This window comes from Cebus imitator, unplaced genomic scaffold (genome assembly GCF_001604975.1).
Source record: "Cebus imitator isolate Cc_AM_T3 unplaced genomic scaffold, Cebus_imitator-1.0 Scaffold420, whole genome shotgun sequence".
Classification (NCBI taxonomy): Eukaryota; Metazoa; Chordata; class Mammalia; order Primates; family Cebidae; genus Cebus; species Cebus imitator.
Window position 1 is genome coordinate 316251 of NW_016107735.1, and position 13603 is coordinate 329853.

At 43.1% G+C, this 13603-nt stretch overlaps 1 protein-coding gene across 1 annotated transcript; it reads right to left on the minus strand.

Moving 5' to 3' along the window:
- Positions 1-683: 683 nt before the first annotated feature.
- UTP11 (UTP11 small subunit processome component) lies at positions 684-13282 on the minus strand. Its single transcript, XM_017509726.2, has 8 exons — positions 13120-13282; positions 8534-8595; positions 6829-6931; positions 6010-6123; positions 5361-5454; positions 5130-5260; positions 1685-1795; positions 684-946 (listed from the first exon to the last, which is right to left on the minus strand). Exons 1-8 carry the CDS (start codon positions 13180-13182, stop codon positions 863-865), a joined length of 762 nt encoding a protein of 253 aa, XP_017365215.1. The 5' UTR covers positions 13183-13282; the 3' UTR covers positions 684-862.
- Positions 13283-13603: the final 321 nt, after the last annotated feature.

The window sequence follows — 13603 nt, forward strand, 5'->3', positions numbered from 1 at the left end:
TTAAATGTTTACTCTAATGTATATTACTGTAAAAACATTTTGTGATGTAACAAAGCAGGAAAGAGCCAAGAATTTAATTTAAAAGTAGGACATCAAATTGTTAACTATAAAACACAAAAACATGGACCAAAAGTGATGCACAGCTTTACAAAATGGAGGAAATTAACTAGACTCTACTCACAGTAATTGCTCACCTCCACAGCTCTAGCTCCTAGCACAGTTAAGTATGCAATAAATATTTGTTATTATTGAATAAGCACTGGGATTAGGAACGAATTAATCTATTTTCCAAATCTGCTGTAATGAGATCCTGTAAGTTTTATAATTAAAAAAAATTATAGGCCAGGCATAGTGGCTCATGCCTGTAATCCCAGACCTTTGGGAGGCCAAGGTGGGAGGATCACTTGAGCCCAGGGGTTCAAAACCAGCCTGGCCAACATGGCAAAACCTGGTCTCTACAGAAAATTTAAACATTACTCACGCATGGTGGCACATGTCTATATCCAGCTACTTGAGAGGCTGAAGCAGAAAGATCACTCGAGCCCAGGAATTCAAAGTTGCAGTGAGTCATGATCACATCACTGCACTTCCAGCTTGACAACAAAGACCCTATCTCAAATTGTTTAAAAAAAAAAAAAAAAAGTTATGTATATAAAAATAAGACTAATTTCACAATCCAAAAATAATTACAGAAGGGACAGAGATTTAATGTTGTCCATAGGAAGACGTTAATGTCAGACTGACAATTTAGTTACGGTTACAAACTGGAAAACCATGCCATTTGGACTAATGGAATTTGAAGTTACTAGAAAAAAGACAATAGATTTTTTGATGCAGAATGACAAGGCTTATCTATAACATGTCAACGTTTTCGACGACTCTGAAATTTATAAATAGCTGGGGAGTTCACTGTTTCTTTCTTCACCTTTACTTTCTGAGTTTTATCCTACAAAAGAGTAAAAAGGTGATCAGTAAAGAGAAGGAAATGGTCAGTCATTTTGTAAAATAGAAAGGTTAATAAACTACCTACTAGAAAGCCCCATTTCAACCCTTCTCAAAGTTGAGAAGAGACATAGCCCTACTGCCCAAGGCATCCACTGCATACAATGAATTAACTTCTCCCCTAGGCCTCTAAAAAGTACTGGCTGTGTATATTCTGTGGGAAAAGTGAGAAAAAAGGTGTTCAAGTAGTTGTTTCATTTAAAATTATCATTTTAATTCTCTCACGGAACCCCAGTTGAGAAAGGCTGACCTAAATGATCCGCAAAGCTAAAGAATTTGACATTTAGAGAAATGATAAGAATATGAAGGAGGCATCTTATATTCCTCAGCTCTGCTATTTAACTACACAATGTTGTCTATTTTTAAACACCAATGAGTGGCATGCACTGTTTTGTTAACCTGTTTAAATGTTACGGGAGCTGCTCATAAGCCATAAAGTTCATATGCTACCCGATCCTACCCTTTGCTGTTCCAAAGCACTGACTAATAACCCCCTTATTACCTTCTTAATCAAGGAACATTTCAACACTGTCAGAGTAACAGACACTGGCTCAAACCACTGCCCCTGAGGAGCAGACATTTTCACTGGGGTTGATTTACACATAGCTGAAATCCAGTCTGAGTTAAGACCTTTACAAGAAAGAAAAGGAAAAAAAAAAAGCCTAAGGCTCTCTTTCCTTACCAGAAGATCTTTGCGTGTTTGAATTTTCTGAGCAATAATGAACAATTTCTTCTCTCGTTCAATCCGCTGTGTCAGGCAGTTATACTGCTTTTGCCTTTCTTTAGCTATTCGCTGCAGAAGAAACAGACATATTCTCAGTGACACAATGAACAGGACAAAAATGAGCAAGAAGTTGTTTCTTAATCCATTTAAGCCAACTGCATAGTGTCATCAAATCCCTCCTTTCACCAGAATCAACATAACGTGATAACAATGAAGTTGCCCATTTTAGAAACATCACATTCTGAAGCTAAAAGGAACCCTGGGCCAGACGGTGGCTCACGACCGTAATCCCAGGAGTTTGGGAGGCTGAGGCAGGAGGATTGCTTGAGCCCAGGAGTTGAGACCAGTGTGGGCAACATAACGAGACTCTGTCTCCAAAAAAAATTTTTTTTTTATTAAAAAGGAACCCTAAAAAAAATAAAAATAAAAAAAAATAAGGAACCCTAGGCCAGGCACCGTGGCTCACGCCTGTAATCCGAGCACTTTGGGAGGCCAAGGTGGGCAGATCACCTGAGGTCGGGAGTTCGAGACCAGCGTGATCAACATGGTGAAACCCTGTTTCTACTAAAAATACAAAATTAGCCAGGCATGGTGGTGCATGCCTGTAATCCCAGTTACTTGGGAGGCTGAGGCAGGAGAATTGCTTGAACCTGGGAGGCGGAGGTTGCAGCAAGCGAAGACTGTGACATTGCACTCCAGCCTGGGCAACAAGAGTGAAACTCCATCTCAAAAAAGAAAAAAAAAGAAAGAAAAGAAACCCTATAGACTACCTTATCGAAACCTATCATTTACAAATGCAGAAAAATGAGGCCCAGAGAAGAAGTAAGCGGCCGAACGACACATGGCTCACCTGGAGCAGAGTCAGGACTGTCCCCGTCTCACAAACCCCAGGAGTCTTTCCACTACTACGCTAACCTGCTTCAACCTTTGTATGAGTGCTGCAATCACCTGAGATGACAGCAGGAACGAGTGTTGGAAACCCTACACAAAGTGAATGGAGAAAAGAAGGGTCCCCAGGCAGTGTGCTGGTACCTGAGAATCTTACCACACAGAGAGCAGAATTTTTTCAGCAGAAGCTGACCTGAGAATTCTCACTGCTAATGACTCCTCAAAGACCAATGGGGTCCTTAAGTTTTGGGGAATCATCAACCTCAGAGAAACTGATGAAAGCTTTGGGACCTTTCTTTCTTTTTTTTTTTTTTTTTGAGACAGAGTCTTGCTCTGTCACTCAGGCTGAAGTGCAGTGGCAGGATATTGGCTCACTGCAACCTCCGCCTCCTGGGTTCAAGCAATTCTCCTGCCTCAGCCTCCCACGTAACTGGAATTGCAGGTGCCCACCACCATGCCTGGATAATTTTTGTATTTTTAGTAGAGACATGGTTTTTTCCACCATGTTGGCCAGGCAACTCTTGACCTCAAGCGGTCCACCCACCTTGGCCTCCCAAAGTGCTGGGACTACAGGCATGAGCTACCTCGCCCAGCCTGGGATCTTTCTTGAGATAAATGTACATGTTACATGTTTGTAAAAGGCTGTGCAAGCACATGTACCTATCTGCACAAAATACCAGCAAGAAAGAGGGGCTTTCACAGACCCCCTAAAGCTCATTCCTGGGTTGTCTATCCATTCGAAGTTACAGACAAAATATCCTTGCAATCCACCCACCAGCAGTCTCTTAATAAAAATAATTTTGCAGTAAACGAAATAGAAAGAAACATCACTACTAGACAAAATGGCAAAATCTAAACCTTCCTAACTTTTCAAAAGCTTTGCTGGTGAACTATTCTACATAGGAGTTTGGAATACTAATCTCTTTAGGGACTACCACAATTCTTGAGAAGTGTCAGTGACATGGCTAACTGAAAGTACACCTAATTGACAAACAACAGGGCTATCACAAGAGCACTCAAGAGCAGGCTCTTCAGCTGGAAGTGTTATCGACATAGAGGGAAATATTGCTGGGCCTCAGACTTCAGCAATCCACGGATTCTAGCACAGTCTCACAGCAGTGGCTTCAGACAGCTTTTGTTTTCGCTTTATTGCACAGACTGTCAGATTTATGGGATTACCCAATATAGTCAAACTAATTAGGGGTATTTATATTACTAAAGCAAGTTTAGCTGCCTCTGAGCTAGAGAAAACTGCTGTGAAATTAAACATTGGAAGCAAAACTGATGCGGTGTAAATGATTCAAATCAAAACAGAACAGCTGTCTGCTTGAAACACATTGACAGCATTTTTTTTTAATGAATCAGTCAGAAGAGTTCAACTCCAGAAGGCTTTGAGGAAAAGCATGTCTTCTGCACAACCCAGTTACAGTGATGGAAAGCACCATAAGGAAAAGTCAATACAAAATGTTTGTTACAATACATAATATGAAAAACCTTTTGGGCAGGCATGGTGGCTCACGCCTGTAATCCCAGCACATCAGAAGGCCAAGGCGCCAGGAAACACTTGAGCTCAGGAGTTTGAGACAAGCCTGGGCAACATAGCAAGACCTCCTTTCTACAAAAAAAAAAAATTAAAATTTAGCTAGGCATTGTGGCACACACCTGTGGTCCCAGCTACCCAGGAGGCTGAAGCAGGAGAATCGCTTAAGCCCAAGAGGTGGAGGATGCATTGAGCCATAATCACACCATTGCACTCCAGCCTGGGTGACAGAATGAGACCCTGTCTCAAAAAACAATTTTTTTTAAATAGAAAGGCCTTTTGATGTGTGCATTCACTGCTAAAGGTTCAATATTAAAGTATTCCAAATCCTTTAATCTTCAGCAATCCCTCCTTTCTCTGCATTTTAAAAACACTGGTATCTGTTACAAGCATTAAAAGCACAAAGTGCAGGGTCAGAACTGGGATTCAAACCCAGGTCTAAAAGCCAGAACCTAAGCTCCTGACCACTATACCAACACATTTTCCGATCACAGAAACAGGGAGCCACTTCCATCCCATCATCAAATCCTCCTTCAAATCCACTTTTCTAAAAGAACTTCATGGGTTTTCCATAAATAATTATTTTAGGCCGGGCACGGTAGCTCGCGCCTGTAATACTGACACTTCAGGAGGCCGAGGCAGGTGGATCAATTGAAGTAAGGCATTCAAGACCAGCCTGGCCAACACGGCGAAACTCCATCTCTATGAAAAACACAAAAATTAGCTGGGTGTGGAGGCGCACTCTTGTAGTCCTAGTTAATGGGGAAACTGAGGCATGAGAATTGCTTGAACCCAGGAGGCAGAGGTTGCAGTGAGCCAAGATCACGCCACTGCACTCCACAACAAAGTGAGACTCTGTCTAAAAAATAATAATAAAACTTTAAAAATTATTTTAAATGCAGTGGCAAAAAAAAAAAAAAAAAAAAAAGAACCTAGATTCCCCTAAACTCACATGTGAAGAACAGAGAAAATTACCTTAAGTCCAGTCTGATGGGTAACTCCTTTCACTTTTTCCTTCTGCAAGGTCTCTATCCTGGGCCTATTAAAGACTCTGTCGACTAGTTCCGGGGCTGTTTGCAGGTGAGTTGCAACATCAAACTGTTCAACTAAAATTCAAGACAATCTTTAAGGCACTGTCTGTTTCTAACACCAAACGACACAGACTGGCACGGCAGACTGTCCCAGAAACCCTTAAACATTTCATACCTTCCTTTTTGGTGTCAAAAAAGAACACATGCTTGCTCTGTTGCTTCCCCTGGAAATCCAGCAGATGGAGCTCTGATTTTAGTCTTTCAATTTTCTAGAACACAGAATATGGTCTCACTTTATATTAGATTCTTCTGGCATATGAAAAAAAAAAAAAAAACTGCAAAAGTTTAAACCATTTCACATCATTATTGCCAGCCAGCAAAGAACTTGCTTCATCTTATTTTTCTTTTTTATTTATTTATTTATTTATTTTTCTTTTTTCCTTCCACCACTTGTCAGCAAGAAGCTTCAACCTTTTAAAAAAGGATTCCATGTATACATGAAGTACCGGGCTAGGCACTTCCCAAAACGCACTTAACCCTTGCAACAATCCTCTGAGACAGAAATGAAGGAAGAGCCTCAGGGAGTTGAATTTGCTCACTGTCATGGGGCTAAGTCATTGGCAGCGCCAGAATTCAAACCTAGGTCTGTCTCATTCACAAACCTGAACTCTTTCCAGTCTACCATGCTAACTATACTTCTAAATCATTATCACAATCAGGTAAGATTGTAAATGCCAGAATAAATTAACGAATAACTCGAGACTGACGATTTTAAGTTTCTTTCTTAACCAATAAACCAAACAGAACAGAGAGTCAATTGTTACCTTAGCTTCTGCAACCCTTTTCATTTCTATATATTTGACATCCTGAGTTCTCATCAGCTTTAGTTGTTCTGGGGTTACTTCTTCCTTAGTCTGCTTAGTAACATGTACTCCATCCTAAAATCCAAATTTAAAAGATATATTCCCTATTAAAATCATTAATAAGTTGTGGCACAGTACATGGTTAGAACAAAGAAAACCATAGGGCAGGTACAGTGGCTCACACCTGTAATCCTAGCACTTTGGGAGGCCAAGATGGGCAGATCACTTGAGGTCAGGGGTTCAACACCAGCCTGACCAACATGGTGAAACCCATCTCTACTAAAAATACAAAACATTAGCCAGGCATGGTGGTGTGTGTCTGTAGTTCCAGCTACTTGGGAGGCTGAGGCACAAGAATCATTTGAACCCAGGAGTCAGAGGTTGCAGGGAGCCAAGGTCATGCCACTGGACAACAGAAAGAGAATACATCAAAAAAAAAAAAGACAAGAAAAACCCCCAAAGCAAAAGGACAACCAAATGCTGCATGCTAACAGCACTCCTAGACACAGGCCCCTGAGGCACAAGTTCAATGTAGCACCTCCAGCCAGCCATCCTAGAACAGCTCCAGGGTTAAGACAACTCAGATTCAAAGGCAGAAATGCATGCTCCTCTGAAGTGGCAGGTTTGCCTTGGACACTGACCAAGAGCACCTGGAGTAACCAGAGAAGGGTTAAATTAAGGCCAAGGATCCTTCCTCTCCATCTCCTCCCTATCCTTATTTTCCAATGTGCGGAGCTCAAAACACCAACCAAAACACCAACCAAGCCATTGGGCACTCACCTGGAGTTTAACCCGAGTCATTTTGTAGTAGAATTCATCTGGATTTTTTTCAAGAGCCTTCTTCCGGAGAGCTCTGAGGTATTCTTGTTTTTTACGGTAGTCACTAAAAGACAGGTTAAATGCATAGCAAAAAACAAAAGAGGTAACTTTAAAAAACCAAAAACCCTAAGGCCGGGCGCGGTGGCTCAAGCCTGTAATCCCAGCACTTTGGGAGGCCGAGGCGGGTGGATCACGAGGTCAAGAGATCGAGACCATCCTGGTCAACATGGTGAAACCCCGTCTCTACTAAAAAAAAATACAAAAAATTAGCTGGGCATGGTGGCGTGTGCCTGTAATCCCAGCGACCCAGGAGGCTGGGGCAGGAGAATTGCCTGAACCCGGGAGGCGGAGGTTGCGGTGAGCCGAGATCGCGCCATTGCACTCCAGCCTGGGTAACAAGAGCGAAACTCCGTCTCAAAAAAAAAAAAAAAAAAAAAAAAAAAAACAAAAAAAAAAAAAAAAAAAAAAAAAAACCAAAAACCCACAATAAGCAAACTTTATAAGCATCTAAAAGGTCACACAAAGTGAAACTCGAAAAAGCCAAAGCAGTGACTGGATCTGACGGACACTCCACTGTCACTGAGCTGAGCTCATGTCTTCACAGGGTCCACAATCTAATCAACAGTTCCTATTCCAGTGGAACCTGAAATTAACTGTCCCCAGCCCACATATGTTTCCGTGCCATTGACATCATTACAGGGAGACACCAAACAAAATACAAATTAAAACTCCTTAGAGAGGGTATGGTATAAGCTTGGGCACCAAATGACCACATATAATTCAGAAACTACACAGTACAGTATAGCATAATGACTAGAATCGTGGACGCTGGAGCCAGACAGCATGGGTTCAAATCACACTTCCGGCTAAGCAATTTTGGGTAAGTTATTTAACCACTCTGCATCCCAATTTCATTTGTAAAATGAACACGGTAATAGTAACCTATCCCAGAAGGTTTGTTGGGAAGGATAAATCAGGCGTAAAAATGGTAAATATCCTAGAACACTGCCTGGCCCAATAAACAACACTTAATTATCATTAGCCTTAAAATCTCTGGGACCTACAGAAACCCACTTAATCCATCGCCACCATCTATACCAGGGGCATAAGAAGGACCTCAGCTGATATGTATGGCTAACAAATAATTATGAAGTATTCTGCAAATCAAGTGCTAATAGAGAAGAAGAATGGGGATAATTGTTTTATAAAATGTTTTCAGAGTTCATTATCACCCACGCTTGGTCTCATGAATCTGTCTTTCACATCTCTTCATTCCACAACACACCACACACATGGTGATGTAAGAGACTCAACAAATGGAATTTTAGATTATATCTTGCACTTCAAGAAAACAAGGAGAAAAAAAATTCAGCTTTGGGCTCAAACGTCAAGGCAGAGCCAAATCAAAGCCACTATGAGAAAAATGATCTGGAACAGCATAATAAAAATAACTCACAATGCCACTACAGTTAAATAAATAATGATGTGCCTAAACAAAGAGCGAAATGTAGGGTCACAGAAAAATTATCTGACAGGCTGCCAGAGCTTAGGCCATTTTATCAATGGCAGGAAATTATCCCTTGTCGGACACTCAGGCAATTCAGCTGCAGTGCAAGGAGGTTGTAAGCTTTCTTGGCAGCGAATCTACCAGAAAGACTGAACTCACTCTGCACGAAGTTTGTAATCTTTCTTTTTCTCCAGTAGGCCCAGATGTTTTCGAAAGCCAGGCTAGAAGACAAAAGAAAAAACAACAGTGCTTAGTTTCTTCAGTGAACACATATCCAAATCAACATGAAACCTCACAGGCACTGGAGTCTGGAGCGCTTAGTAAATCCAGTCCTTGGAGCTAACCCATGACCCTGTTCCCTCCCCTCCCAACAACTGGGCTCTGCCCAAGGATGAGCGGGACCATGCCAGCACCAAACAGGTCACAAGCACTGCTGTAGTAGGTTTCTTGGCCTATTAAGGACAGAGAGAGGCAACAATGACTCGGCACTAAGCAAGCAGTTGCCAGTTGTACTAAAATTACTACCAACTTAATCCATGGGTTTAGAAAATACTACAAAGGGAAAACATAGTCACAGGGAGGCAACTGTGGTAAGGGAGCTAAATTTAGAGTTTGGAGATATGGGTTCAAATCTAAGCTTTACCTCTGAACAATCTGTGACCTTGGGCATGTCACTTAACTTCTCTGAACCGCTATTTCCTGACTATAACATGAGAACAGTACCTGCTTCTCCAGGTTATCCTGAGGATTCAAGGAGCTTGTGTAAATGGTAATGACTGCACATGGTTTCACACATAGCAGCTGTCCAGCATGAGTTTACTTTTTTTTTTTTTTTTTTTTTTTTGAGACGGAGTTTCGCTCTTGTTGCCTAGGCTGGAGTGCAATGGCACAATCTTGGCTCATCGCAATCGCCACTCACCACAACCTCCACCTCCTGGGTTCAAGCGATTCTCCTGCCTCAGCCTCCCAAGTAGATGGGATGACAGGCATGCACCACCACAACCAGCTAATTTTGTATTTTTAGTAGAGACGGGGTTTCTCCGTGTTGGTCAGGCTGGTCTCGAACTCCAGACCTCACATGATCCGCTCACCTCGGCCTCCCAAAGTGCTGAGATTACAGGCATGAGCCACCATGCCGGGCCCCTACTATTATTATTATACTTCTGGTACTAGGTATGAGAAAAAAGTATGACAAAAAGTACTTTCTCTGACACAGACTTGGAGAGCATGGAAGGTATAAGGATTAAATCTTGATACGATATTTCTACATATCATCATTTGTTGAGCACTTAGCATATGTCAGTGTCTATGCTGGCTTCTCTTGCCTACATCATTATAATAGTTCATATTTATGAAGCACTTACTCTGTCAAAAAGCAATGTGCTATGCTCATTACACAATTTCATTTAATCCTCACAACAACCATGAAAAGAAGGTGAAACAGGCACTACTGTTATCACAGTTTTCCATAAACGGAATGAGGTTTACAGAATGATAAGCCCAAGAACACTGAACTAGTAAGTAGCAGAGCTAAAACTAGACCCCTTTTTACCTAGGACCATCACAGTAGACAGAGTTCTCTTCTGTTGCGAATAATCTTATCATTTTGGGAAACGCATACACTTCTCTAGTGTTTAAACTTGTATAATAGGTGGGGTGCAGTGGCTCATGCCTATAATCCCAGCACTTTGGCAGGCCAAGGTGGGTGGATCACAATGTCAGCAGTTCAAGACAAGCCTAGCCAACATGGTGAAACCCCATCTCTACCAAAATTAGCCAGGCATGAAATTAGCGGGTGCCTGTAATTCCAGCTACTTGGGAGGCTGAAGCAGGAGAATCGCTTGAACCTGGGAGGCAGAGGTTGCAGTGAGCCGAGATCACACCATTACATTCCAGCCCAAGCAACAGAATGAGACTCCATCTCAACAAAACAAACAAAAAGGAGGTTGACAAAGTAGAGAAAGAAAGCTAAAGGGTTAAAAGAGCAACAACATGAGAAGAGGCAGAACTCTTGAGATCTTTCATGTCCACTTGAATGTACATCTGCATTACAGAAGAAAACCTGGTATTATATCTGAAACAGTTTACGTAATTAACGTATACCCCCTCCATACAAAATATCTTCAGTAGCCCCCCTGCTGCCCTATGGAAGGATCTACGGGAGAAAGCCCAAAATACCCAAATATGGAACGTGTGTGTCGATGGTTTACCCACCTTTCCAGCATGGCCTTCTCCTCACCTCTTCCACATAGGCCTTCTGTTCTTATTCAGCCACGGCCATGCCATGTCCACGGCCAGCTTTGAAAGCCCTCTGTCTTCTCTGCTAATACAAATCCACTACTGACAACTATGACTTTGAATATATTATTCAATCTCTTTAAGCACCAGATTCCTTATTTGTAAAATGAGGAATTAACATCCACCTCATAGGGATGTTGTAGGATACATGAGACAATTGGAAAACATGCAGGGCTCTGCCTAGCATATAGTAAGTGCTCAAAAGGTAATAGTTTTGGCCGGGTGTGGTGGCTCACACCTGTAATCCCAGCACTTTGGGAGGCCGAGGTGGGTGGATTACCTGAGGTCAAGAGTTTGAGACCAGCTTGGCCAACATCACAAAACCCCATCTCTACTAAAAATACAAAAATTAGTTGGGCATGGTGGTGCAAACCTGTAGTCCCAGCCACCCAAGAGGCTGAGGCAGGAGAATCACTTGAACCCAGGAGGTGGAGGTTGCAGTGAGGCAACATCACACCATTGTACTCCAGCCTGCACAACAGAGCGAGCCTCAGTCTCAAAAAAAGGAAANTTTAAATCATCATTAAAATGTTTTTAAACTGTTTCTTTCCTTCTGTTTTAAAAACTTAAATGGAATGATTTATAAAACAAATATTTGCTAATTGTTTTAAAAGCCCAGGTTTTTATTATATATTTAAAAACATGATATATGTTCTTTGTAAAACTATCAGATACAGATTTGATGACAAAGCCACCTTTGCTTCCACTTCCAAATACCCAAGGAGCCCAGCATTGCCCCACTGCCCACCTCTAGAGGGCTCAGCTCACAGGGAATACTGTTAAACTGGGCGTTGTGGCCCACGCTTGTAATCCCAGCATTTTGGTGTCCACTTCGGGAGGATCGCTTGAGGCCAGGAGTTTGAGACCAGCCTGGGCAACATAGTGAGACCCCATCTCTATAAAAAGGGTAGCAGCAGAGAACCAGTACCATTTCAGTGCAAGTGTTTTATGTGGGAGGCAAGCTGACCACTGTCCTGGTTTGCCTGGAGGTGGGGGTTCCCAGGATGAGGTTTTTGCCCTCTATTGTGAGATAATTCCAGGGAGCACTGATGAAGAAGTGGGGAAGTGAGATAGGCAGGGCTGGGAAGCCGGTGATGAATAGATTAGCCCTGTGCACAGCTGGACTCAGTCCTGTTTTGGACCTGTTGGGTGCGCTCTAGAACACCCCACCAAGGTGCTTTTTCTCCCGTGCCTGGTTGCAGGCTCCCCCTGACTGCAGGCCTGCCCACCTCCTGCAGCCCTGGAGAGGCCTGGGCAGAGAGCCCCAGGAACAGCAATGCCAAGAGGGTAGCGGCAGAGCGCCAGTGGCATCTGTTATGAGAATATTGCTGTACACATATTTTAAAAAAATAAAAATAGGATCACTCCATTCTTGATTTACTGGCACCTTGATTTATGTAAGGTGTCTAAAGGAAAGACATTCTAGACCACAAATCTAATACTGCAGTCATTTGAAGGGTCCAGGCTTGGAATTGCCCTTGGGTTAATCATATCAGGGGCTGATCATGTAAATGACCAGCATTGGAATCAGATGAAATGCTACCACTACCACTACTTTAAAAAAAAAAAAAAAAAAAAAAAAAAAAACCTCCGATAAATGCTATTAAGCAGGAAGACTGAACTATAGCTAAGAGGCCTTAGTTCTATCCCATCAGTCAGCTGCACAACTCTGGACACATCCTTTCCCCTCTCCCTTATCTGTAAAATGAAGTTGGAGCACATATATATGTATGCCTAAGAGTCTTTCTGAATCAGATATTAAGCATGCGATTCCTGACAGTGTATCAATATAAACTTATTTCTACTCAATCTCCCCACACAGACACACCCACCATAGAAATCCTAGAACTGTTTACTCTGCCTGAATCTGGTGTTTGTAACTGGACAAGTCACCACTCTGGACCTCAGTTTCCTCATCTGTATAATGGGAATGGAAAACACCAACATTAAGGGGTAAGGCATAAACAAAAGGCACATGTGGCAGATCTTCATGAACCACAAGACCAGTATGATAATGATACCACATTAGTAACGACAGTCTCCTCGGTCAGTGCCACCATATGCAGCAGGAGGAGCTGGGCATTAAGACGCGGGATCCAATTTCAGCCTGGCAGTTGTTGCCTATAAGAGCTTTGACCTCAGCTGCCTCAGAAGAGGCCAGGCACTTAACATATATTATCTTACTCAATCACCACACTGAAATCTTCCAGAGTAGGTTTGATGGCCCCAAGGAATGGGGAGCAGCCCTTGCTCTTGCTAGAACGGGAACGACAAATCTCCTCCACTCGTTCCCGCGAAGTCCCGCCCCAGCCACGCCAGCTGCATTAGCATACATTTGCATGCATTTACATACAGCTTGGACTGGGATCCCAAGGTGGCGAGAGGGTTGAGACGAGAGTAACACATGGCGACAACGGCCAGCGCTCGTGGGGCCTGTGTGGTCCTACCTGGCTTCGCTCTCGGTGTTCCCGCTGCCGGGACTTAGCGGCCTTCCGAAAAGCCGCCGCCATGTCTGTACAGCCTTGGAAAAACTCAGTGGACGGCTCCGCACTCCCTCTGCCGCCGAGTCCACTGATCCTACCGGAAATAGGCCCAGCCTCTGGTGGTTTAGAACCGCCTACTTCCTCTAAGCAACCTATCCGGAGCCGATCTTCCGGAAGTACGTCATCCAGCAAAGGCAGACACCTCAGGCTCCTTCTGGGAAGTGTAGTTTCATAGATCTAGTCTTGTGACTCGACAAGAGCCCGTTCTTATTAGCTAGAGCCTGTCCACGCTGCCCAGATCTCGCCTTCGCGCTCGGCCCGCGTTGGCACCTGGGAACACGTGGCTGGCACTGCCCTGCGTCCGAGTCGGGCTTGGCGTGTGCGCATGTGCAGTCACTTACAGCTCGGCAGCGGTTGCAGTATTTAGGCGGTATGTTTAAAGCCAGAG

What these genes read in the sequence shown, in the direction of transcription:
- UTP11 (XM_017509726.2), bottom strand. Translation starts at nt 13,182, where the DNA reads ATGGCGGCGGCTTTTCGGAAGGCCGCTAAGTCCCGGCAGCGGGAACAC. An exon ending in GATTACAAACTTCGTGCAGA is followed by an intron (nt 6,932 to 8,533) that starts GTGAGTTCAGTC and finishes CCTGTCTTTTAG; the next exon opens with TGACTACCGTAAAAAACAAG. An exon ending in CCCATCAGACTGGACTTAAG is followed by an intron (nt 1,796 to 5,129) that starts GTAATTTTCTCT and finishes TTTCTTCTGCAG; the next exon opens with CGAATAGCTAAAGAAAGGCA.